The sequence below is a fragment of the Asparagus officinalis genome, chromosome 4, assembly GCF_001876935.1.
Source record: "Asparagus officinalis chromosome 4, Aspof.V1, whole genome shotgun sequence".
In the NCBI taxonomy this organism is placed as follows: domain Eukaryota; kingdom Viridiplantae; phylum Streptophyta; class Magnoliopsida; order Asparagales; family Asparagaceae; genus Asparagus; species Asparagus officinalis.
Window position 1 is genome coordinate 13,391,228 of NC_033797.1, and position 10,718 is coordinate 13,401,945.

Here is a 10,718-nt window from a genome sequence, read left to right on the forward strand (position 1 = left end):
CAAAGTGAAACATGGCAAAAAATTTTACTTGAAAGAGAAAACCATCATACATACATAGTTATAACAATGATATTTAAAACCATATAGTAATCGAAGCATCCATGTGCTTAACATAGAAGTCCAAAAGCATATAATTAACAACATCAAACTATAGATTATCTCCTCCATGTGCTTAATGTACACATATAAAAGCATCCACTTGTAAAATTACATAAATACATAAAACTACTAGATTTTATGCACGTGCAATACACGTGGTTAAATTTCATGGTTAAGTATTTTTGATTTATTTCCTTACTAAAATTTATTCCTCGGTTTTACTTTGATGGTTTTTGCTCACTTATATCGCTAAACTTTAGCATTTTAATTATTTATTTTCTTTTAAATGAGCTACATCCGATTTAAATTTTTATGTTGATAATTGAATTGATAGAATATGAATATATACCGAAGATACCTTGAATTATCATGTTATTTGGACCGACATGAAATCAAGCTTGACCTGAGAAAGTATAGTGTTGTAAAAGTGAAAACACTTGAAAAATAACATTATATAAGAAAGATGAATAATTGAAGCTAATAAGATAAGATGATTGGTTAAAAGTAGGCTAAAACAACACAAAAGAGAATATGAAGTTTATTCCTAATCATTGATTGACTTTAAAAAATCATAAATTAAAGACTAATGCTAACTCTAGTATACTTTTATATGATAAAATCATCCACATAAGCATGTAAAAGTATTTAAAAATTTATGAAAATCCCTTCTAAAGATTCATAATTTACTTTAAAAAATAAAGTATTTTATAAAATATTTTAAAAGCGGTATCTTTCATTTCTTCTATTTTATTTTTTGAGCCGACATCAACCCTTCTCCAACTTTATCTTTTTCGATAAAATTAAACTACATTTAGATGTTGAAAAAGGATAGTAAACCTCAAATTAGAAGTTAGATTTATATATTTTAATGGAAGAATATCAAACAAGTATACTTTTCGTTGCTAAGTTTTAATTTTTTTTTTGTTATTTTAAATTTTTGAGGGTGTGTCTTTGCATATTTTGAAACATTGAGTGTGTTTTTTTAAAAAGCTGGGTGCTTATAATTTTTAATTTTCATGTGTTGGTGGTAAGTTTTCAAATGTCAGCATACTTCTTGCAACTCTGAAATTTTAGAAGTGTTTTTTATAATTACTAAAACTTTGGATTCTTTTTTGTAAAATTTAAATTTTCAGCGGTTTGCTGATAACTTCTAGATTTGATATGTACTGGTTATATGTTTTGAAATTTTAGGCTTCTTGTGATTGTTAACTTTTGAATGAGTTTTTTTTAATTTTTATATATTTGAGGTTATTATTTATAAATTTTAAATTTTCAGGTGCCTGATAGTAATCCCTTGAATTCATCTTTGTTGTTTGCAAGTTTTAAAATTTTAGAATTTCAGAGTTTTTTTTTATTATTTAAACCTTTGGGTGTGTTTCTATAATTTCTAAGATATTGAGGGTGTTAATTGTAGATTTTAAATTTTTCGGAGGCTACTGTTAATATTTAGATTTCATATCTGTTATTTTAACTTTAGCATCAGGATGTTTTGTGTAATTTTAAACCTTTGAGGGTATTTTGTGCAATTTCTGAAACTTTTTGGGTTATTTGTAATACTTCATATATGATAGCATGTTAGTCCATTACTTTAACAAACTAATATCGTGAAGCAGTTTTATATATTTTATTAATATTATTTTCTTCAATTGTTGACCTGTAGGTAGTTCACATGGGATTAGGATAAGATATAATTATGATAAGGATATATTAAGATTTAAATAAACTATTTTAAATAGTAAATGATAATATTGACCATGGAAAGCTTTTCCTGAACTCATAGTTTTAAATAGAGTATGATATAGTCACTGAAGCATCTATGTGCTTAACATATATATAAAAGCATTTATGTTCCCAAAATACAACTCTAAAAGCATAGTCATCAAACTAAGAGTCCAAAAGCATAGTCATTAATAAGCATAGTGATTGTCATCGTTTGGAAATGCTCCAGTTAGTCTCTAAATCATGAACATTCTCCTTTGATCGTCATTCATCTTCACGAACATATCCTTCACGTCATGGAAAATATTTTAACTTAGGACAATCAACTGTTATTCATCGATAAACTCTGGAATTGAAGTCACTCCCTCAACCTATGGTTGTGGTTTCGCAACAACCTCACCTCTGTGACCAATTCTTGCAAAGTCTTCCTTATAATTGTAATTCCATTTGCCATTTCTTGCACGGTAGGTTGAGACCATGTAGAGGCGGTAGTACGGTGAGGTGCTCTACGGATATTTTTGCTAGTGCTAGAGGTTGATGGTACAGACTCAGCCATGGGAGTAGCATGACTTGGAGTGCTATTAGGGGGAGGTGGTGGAGGATCTACTAGTCGTTAGGTAGGTTCTTGTTCGCCCATAGCATCAAGGCTAATCTCATCATCAAACATACTCTCGCCCAAAGCATTATGTGACGGTGCACTCTCTACACCCTCACTTCCTAAGCCTCCAGTAGCTCTCCCACTTGCAGAGTGGCTGCCCACCACCATCTGCATGTCATCCAAATTTTCAAACAACATATCTTTAAGCATTTGTGTATTAGGATGAGCCTGTCAAAAAGCAAAGATAACAAATTGATATTTTGATTTTTTTGTAATTAGCAAACATAACAATGTATTATGTATTTAAGATTTTTGAGTAATTAATAATCTAACCTGCTTATAATTTTCCCACACCTTAACGGAGCAAAGTAATTCTTGGAGATATTAGGTCGCAACCAAACTTGGAATTGTTCCTCAGTAGTAATTCAATTGGTTCAATTTTCCTCTTCCAACTCTAGATCTTATTCTTTATATGGTCAAAAGTTCTCCTAAATTTAGCGTTCATGAATGGCAACACATTTTGAGTGATGGTATATTTCTTGAAGTTGCTGTTATCCATCTTATTGCCATTCTTTACCTCCACCAAAAGCCTTAGTAACTCTCTACTCTCTCGTTCTGACCATATTACATAGTCACTCTAGCTTTTTTTCGCTTCTCACCATCTTGAGAGTACTTTTCTATATTTTGAGTTTCCAAAGTAAAATTCATCCTACAACACAAATAACAATAATGACCAAAATTCACTTGCTAAGACTATAGCTTTATGTAATATGTACAAGTAAGAGTTCAAATATAGCTTCAAGAAAATTTCAAATTATGTAATAAAGTCTTAGTCATGAAATAAAATCTTAATTATAACAAATATAATCCGATGTCTAACAAATTTTGATCTAGAATCCAATGGCTAACAAAAAAAAATCTTAATTATAACAATTTCACAAGTTTTTCAATCTATCCAATTCATGATAGGTTACATCATAGAAAACTTATTCACTTAGAAACCAAGCATTACCAAGCAATGTTTCAAACAATTAGCAGTTGCTAAAATACCTCATGAAATCATATGTTTCACATAAGTAATGACTAACATTTTTTATTTTGTCTATACATATTTATCTATAGTCTATATATAAATTATAGTAAACAATGCCTAAAATGTAATATTTCTTCTATACATATTTTTCATCCATTATATGTCACATAAACAGTGCTGAACTTGTTTTTTTTTTAAATGTTAAAAAACAAACTAGATGTGCCTGTAGGGAGGTGAAAACAAGCTCAAAGCCTAACATATAGGTCAATAGACATAAAAAAGAACTAATATTACCAAAAAATCACAAAATAATTAGAAGTCAAACCCATAGGTAGGATGAAATCAAATCTCCCAAAATTTGATTAAGCATATACCTTGATGGTAACAGATTCGAACAAGACGTGGCTGTTGGGAGGCGTTGGAAGTTGCTACGGTGACTATAAGGATGGATCTTAAAGAGGAGGCACGAAACTGTTGCGGACGATGCTCATCGAAATCGAAGCTCATGAAGGGGAGTTGAGAAGAGATAGAGAAGGAGAGTAAGGCTGGAGGAGGGAGAGGGGAGATGGAGAAGAAAGAAGGTTGAAGAGATTGCACCGCAAGAGAAAGAAGATGACCCCGGAAGAGAACGCGATGGAATCTAGGGAAAAATTGTCCCATGTTCCAATAAGCAGACCGGGGCAATTTTGAGGCGGTGTCTAAAGAGTCCTTATATATTTGTGGTAATTTTAGAAAAAGTAGAGTAATTGTCCCACAATTATCCCAACAAACTAATAACACTATAAAGTTGAATCCATACCCAATTGTCCAAATGAATAACACCAAAAAATGTTATCCCAAAATTATCCCAATATCCCCAAATTTGCACCAATGAATATCTCCTCTCAGTGCTTGTTTCATATATTGCATATAATATGCACCCGAAAATGATGTATAGAGTTATAAATTTAAGCTCTAACATGAAATTCTATATTGAAATGAACATTATTAATTCAATCAGTAAGTACACATTTTGATAAGTGGAAGATGGGGTTAATTCTGGTCCCACTATTTATCTCATAATTGGACCTTTTAATTAATTGAATGACCGGTCATTCAATTAAATACTAATTGGCTAGTCACTTCTAGTTCTAGTACTTTTTGTCAATTTAAGTTGTATATTTCATTTCATTTTTAAGCAGTATAACTTACTCAGTGTGTCACAAGTTAATATTTTCATGAACAAAAAGCAAAAGTTGCTCGATATCTCACAAATTTTCATTTTCATAAGTGGTCAGGATATTGCACTTATGAATAAAGCTATTCTGTTGATCAATACTTTTTTACGTATGTCATTGAAATCCATTAAGTTAATTGATGGAAAGCACTAGAAGTAATTAACTATTTAATTAGTATTGCATTACATGACCAGCTATCCAAGCAATTAAAACATAAACATGAACATCCAATTAAGTTATAAATACAATGACCAACTATCCAATTAACGGTTTTTGAGTGCTAGATATTAAAGAAAGGTGATAAAGAAACATGTTTAAGCTATGATTTAACAGTTTGAATGGATATGTAGGATTCTCGTCGGCGCTTTGACAAAGCTACGCAGGGTTATGATCAGGTATTCTTCTTTTGTCAAGTTCTCTAATTCTTGCATGCTTCTATTTTCTTTATTAAAGCCGTCTGCAGGTATAAGGGGTGTGCCTCATTCCCAAGCATTCAAATTGCAAATGCACATGCACACATGCGTGTATATATGGCGACACTCAGTCACACACATGTATATACATGCATACATGTATGCATGTAGAATACAAATTAGAGAATCATGAAGGCATTCAAACTGCAGGATTTACATTATTAATACACTTGTAGGCATGGCTGCAATATAAATTTTGTTTTAATTTTAATTTTTTGTGTATCACAATCCTGATGTGAGGTGTTTGTGCATAGGCTCGTGAAAAGTTTATGTCACTGAAGAAAGGCACACGTCCAGATGTTGTTACTGAACTGGAAGAAGTAAGTGTTTCTTCAGATGATGATATCTACTTTTTTATACAGCTTCATGAAGTTTATTGCTCTAATAACCTGTGTCCTAATTTTCAGGACCTGCACAACTCAAAGTCAGCATTTGAAAGATGCCGATTTAATCTAGTATGTAGCATGCACCACCTATTCATTTGTTATCAAGTTAATTTATTGGTTCATTGTTTCCATTTCCGTGGTTGTAAGAATTGCAGGTTAGTGCTCTTGCAAATATTGAAGCAAAGAGAAAGTATGAATTTTTGGAATCTATAAGTGCAGTAATGGATGCTCATTTGAGATATTTTAAGCAGGTGTTAGTCCTTTTTTAATGCCAAACATTGACCTTTTAAATTGCCTATACTTATTTTCTATAGGAATTTTGATTGTTGCCTTCCTTTTTGGGTTCAGGGATACGAGTTATTGAGCCAGATGGAGCCATTCATTCACCAGGTACCTACTTAACAAATTTGCCATGAGAGTTTGGCCAATAATTTAGTTCAGACCTTAACTATATAAATCTTTGCTGTGCGAGAAGGTTTTGTCATATGCACAACAGTCAAAGGAAATGGCTAATGCTGAACAAGATAAACTTGCAAAGCGAATTCAGGAGTTCAGAACTCAGGCTGAACTAGCCAGTTTAAGATCTTTGACCCATATGGATGCTTCAACTAGCGGTGGTGATGGTATCCACGTTGTTGGTATTAATTCGTACAAAAACATAGAAGCACTTATGCACTCTACAGCAAATGGACAGGTACTGACACTTGATATTATAATTTTTCTTCTCATTAGGTTATAGAAACAGTTAAGAACATCTGTTACCAAATAGCAAAGGACTTTGGTTTGGTAATTATCAACTCATGTTGAGAATTTCTTGTGTCTATTGTCTTATAAATTTTTTGGGACTGATTTTTACATCTTTTCTATCACCAATATTCAATTTACTGATCTATTTTCTTGCAGTTCTTTTCTTACATTTTAATTGTGTTTATTCCCATGACCTTAGTGCTAAGAACCTAGTACATAATGCTTAGTCCTTCACAATTATCTTTCAGGTTAAAACCATTAAGCAAGGTTATCTCCTCAAGCGTTCTTCAAACTTGAGAGGAGACTGGAAAAGGAGGTTCTTTGTGCTTGATAGCCATGGAACTCTATACTATTACCGACCTAAATGGAACAACAAACAAAGCAAACAATTAGTAAGCTATCTTTCTTGTTTACTTTCATTTTATCATTGCTCTGATGAGAGCTATGAATGTATCCTTAGAATTGGTGTTGGCATTAACATTTTTCTTGTATTAGTCCAGATTATTTGGTATACAAGGCTATGTGGGCTTAATGCACATATTTTCCTCTTTTTTTCCACATTGTTTATAGTGTGCTGCGATCTTTCAAATATCCATATGCATCCTTTTTTTTCCTTCTTTTTTCCTTACATGTATATCATGGACATTTTGGGTTGGGTGTTGAATGCAAAAATCACTTGAAGATTTTTTTCCAAAGGCCTCTGCTGCTGCACCAAAACTCTATGTCATGCTAGGTGTCGAGGGCTGTAATCCTATACTCTTAACACGCCAACGCCCTTTTTTGACCGAAACCTGGACCCACACAACAGGGTCAATTTTAACTTACGTTTTAAATGTGTGGCCGCTGTGAATTGAACCTTGGTTGCTCTGATGCTATGTCAAAGGTCTTTGACACCGCACCAAAACTCTGAGGTTATGGTGAGCGTTGAGGGTTGTAATTTTATACTCTTAACAATAGCAACAAAGCATTTATCCCAGAATGTTTGGGGTCGGCCACGTGGATCCTATTCTTCCATTATGTTCTATTCAAGGGCAGCTCATTTGTTAAGTGGTCATTATCATACCCTTCTTAATTACTCCCAACCAAGTTCTTTTAGGTCTACATCTAGATCTCTTAGTTTCATGAACTATAATATTATCACTTTACCTGACCGATGCGTTAAGAGGTCTCCATTGTACATGACTAAACTATATTAGTCGATTCTCACACATTTTATCTTCAATAGGAGTCACCTATAATTTACTATGGATTCGTTCATTTTTTATCCTATTTTTTAGTGTATACTCATAAGACCATCGTAACATTCTACATCTACTTTCTCCTTACAACTTATCCTGGTGCTATATCACAACAATCTAATATGATATGTGTTGTATATTTTCCTTTATTGAAATAAATTATCTATTTGTTTGTGCTCGCAGCATTGTGCAATAATTTTGAAAGATTAAATTTTGTCAGTATGTTTCCTATGGGTTCCTAAAGAAAAAGCTTGGTGATTCTACACGCACAGGGGGTGACTAGCACCTCGAGGCACTAAGGCGGGTGCCTAGGCTGGTTAGGTCCACCTAGGCAGCCGTATAATAAAGTGCTGCAGTTCACAGCTTCTAAGCTTCCACCTAGGTCATTTTTAACAGCACTGCTTATGAATGTCAGACTAATTGGGACGATGTAAAAAGAATACTAGATGTGCCTGGTGCAAGAATCAAATGCAAAATCGTGTTAAAGCCAAATTGGATTGTATAAAATAATGACAGATCATGTTAAAGCCAATACAAGACACTGCTTTGAAGCAGCTGTTACAACTGAGGCATATAAACATTAAGATGTTATCTTTGACCGCTTGAGGGCCATAATAGGGAAGATGAGCTAACTTCAGATTTTCTAAGAAAGACGTAAATATCATGTAAGTAGGATTGCATACTGTTGATCTTTCTTTTAGTTAATTTAAATCTACAATGGATTTTCTTGGCAATTTGCTAAAAACTTATTTTAATAACCTTTGTTTTATAATTGTCACTTGACAAGGAGCTCAGTTACAAAATTTAGCTGGTGCATCTGGTGTAGTTATGTTTTTGGATATTTAAATTATCGCACAAAGTGTATCATTTCAGGATGAGGATAGTCTTGGTTGCCATACTGTTGATCTTCGCACATCAACGATAAAGATTGATGCAGAGCAGTCAGACCTGAGATTTTGTTTCAGAATAATATCACCAATGAAGACATACACTCTGCAGGTATGTTATAAAATCTACAATTTGCAGTGTAGGTACTTCTGATTATGAGCTTTGCTTCTTCCTTCTTTAGGATGGTTTGTACTACATTTTCCTTCTAGGTCATCCTCAATGCATGTCTGCTGATGATCCATTTTGCGTATATATCAGGCTGAAAATTCTGCGGATCGTGTAGACTGGGTTGATAAGATTACAGGAGTTATTGCATCACTTCTAAATTCTCCTTTCATAAACCAGGTTATCCACTCATTTTTTTATTATCATTCTATCTGTGTTATTTGTTGGATTTCTCATCCAAGTTTAAGAAGGCTAGAAGTTAGCTCTTTCTGGGTCTTCTTCTATATGCTTCTTCTTGCCATGCTCTCTGATTAGTATAACTATATTAAGTTATATTTACTGGAAGACTAGATGATCTGACTGGATCTATCGATTTCCTGACAAGCTTGATTCTGATCCTTAGACTTGGGGCGTTAACTTTCTTATCCAGACCAACCAAACAATTGGAATGAGACAAGGAACTACTTCTTACTTGCAGTCCTTCAATTATTCATTTTTCAGGTTTCCTCTGGGAAGATATATACTGAGGGTAAAAGCTTTACCGATACAAGTGGTTTTGAATCTTTGTCGGACACAAACGTGCAAGGACATGATAGCGTTTCTACGATCCTTAAGAGTATACCTGGAAATGATGTTTGTGCAGAATGTGGTGCTCCTGAACCAGATTGGGCGTCGCTTAATCTTGGTATTCTGATATGTATCGAATGCTCTGGTGTTCACAGGACCTTATTTAAACCTTTGTTTTATAATTGGTCACTTGACAGATTTTCTAAGAAAGACGTAAATATCATGTAAAGTAGGATTGCATACTGTTGATCTTTCTTTTAGTTAATTTAAATCTACAATGGATTTTCTTGCAATTTGCTAAAAAACTTATTTTAATAACCTTTGTTTTATAATTGTCACTTGACAAGGAGCTCAGTTACAAAATTTAGCTGGTGCATCTGGTGTAGTTATGTTTTTGGATATTTAAATTATCGCACAAAGTGTATCATTTCAGGATGAGGATAGTCTTGGTTGCCATACTGTTGATCTTCGCACATCAACGATAAAGATTGATGCAGAGCAGTCAGACCTGAGATTTTGTTTCAGAATAATATCACCAATGAAGACATACACTCTGCAGGTATGTTATAAAATCTACAATTTGCAGTGTAGGTACTTCTGATTATGAGCTTTGCTTCTTCCTTCTTTAGGATGGTTTGTACTACATTTTCCTTCTAGGTCATCCTCAATGCATGTCTGCTGATGATCCATTTTGCGTATATATCAGGCTGAAAATTCTGCGGATCGTGTAGACTGGGTTGATAAGATTACAGGAGTTATTGCATCACTTCTAAATTCTCCTTTCATAAACCAGGTTATCCACTCATTTTTTTATTATCATTCTATCTGTGTTATTTGTTGGATTTCTCATCCAAGTTTAAGAAGGCTAGAAGTTAGCTCTTTCTGGGTCTTCTTCTATATGCTTCTTCTTGCCATGCTCTCTGATTAGTATAACTATATTAAGTTATATTTACTGGAAGACTAGATGATCTGACTGGATCTATCGATTTCCTGACAAGCTTGATTCTGATCCTTAGACTTGGGGCGTTAACTTTCTTATCCAGACCAACCAAACAATTGGAATGAGACAAGGAACTACTTCTTACTTGCAGTCCTTCAATTATTCATTTTTCAGGTTTCCTCTGGGAAGATATATACTGAGGGTAAAAGCTTTACCGATACAAGTGGTTTTGAATCTTTGTCGGACACAAACGTGCAAGGACATGATAGCGTTTCTACGATCCTTAAGAGTATACCTGGAAATGATGTTTGTGCAGAATGTGGTGCTCCTGAACCAGATTGGGCGTCGCTTAATCTTGGTATTCTGATATGTATCGAATGCTCTGGTGTTCACAGGAATCTTGGTGTCCACATTTCAAAGGTTCGATGTCCTATACTGACAGAGTACATCAGTATGTCATATTAGTTATTGCATTCATCATACATTGTTATTTTCGCTTGTTTGTTCTTGAGCTTGGTAAAGAAATTTATTTTGAAAATACATCAGCTAAATTTATTCTTCAATTTTTGATTAAGCTATTAAATGTTTCTTTTGTTTCTCAAAAGAGCAGGTAGGCTTTGTGATTCATAGAAGTTAATAAGGTCAAAA

At 33.5% G+C, this 10,718-nt stretch overlaps 1 protein-coding gene across 1 annotated transcript in view; it reads left to right on the forward strand.

Annotated features, from left to right (window-relative positions):
- The window catches only part of LOC109838215 (ADP-ribosylation factor GTPase-activating protein AGD4-like), a 30,052-nt gene that overhangs the window by 6,294 nt on the left and 13,040 nt on the right, over window positions 1–10,718 (forward strand). Inside the window, exons 6-18 of the mRNA XM_020406672.1 lie at window positions 5,017–5,061; window positions 5,394–5,459; window positions 5,547–5,594; window positions 5,681–5,776; window positions 5,874–5,915; window positions 6,001–6,219; window positions 6,521–6,664; window positions 8,384–8,509; window positions 8,657–8,743; window positions 9,065–9,343; window positions 9,540–9,689; window positions 9,837–9,923; window positions 10,245–10,490. Of these exons, the coding sequence (XP_020262261.1) occupies window positions 5,017–5,061; window positions 5,394–5,459; window positions 5,547–5,594; window positions 5,681–5,776; window positions 5,874–5,915; window positions 6,001–6,219; window positions 6,521–6,664; window positions 8,384–8,509; window positions 8,657–8,743; window positions 9,065–9,343; window positions 9,540–9,689; window positions 9,837–9,923; window positions 10,245–10,490 (1,635 nt within the window). The remainder of the gene's footprint in view (window positions 1–5,016; window positions 5,062–5,393; window positions 5,460–5,546; window positions 5,595–5,680; window positions 5,777–5,873; window positions 5,916–6,000; window positions 6,220–6,520; window positions 6,665–8,383; window positions 8,510–8,656; window positions 8,744–9,064; window positions 9,344–9,539; window positions 9,690–9,836; window positions 9,924–10,244; window positions 10,491–10,718) is intronic.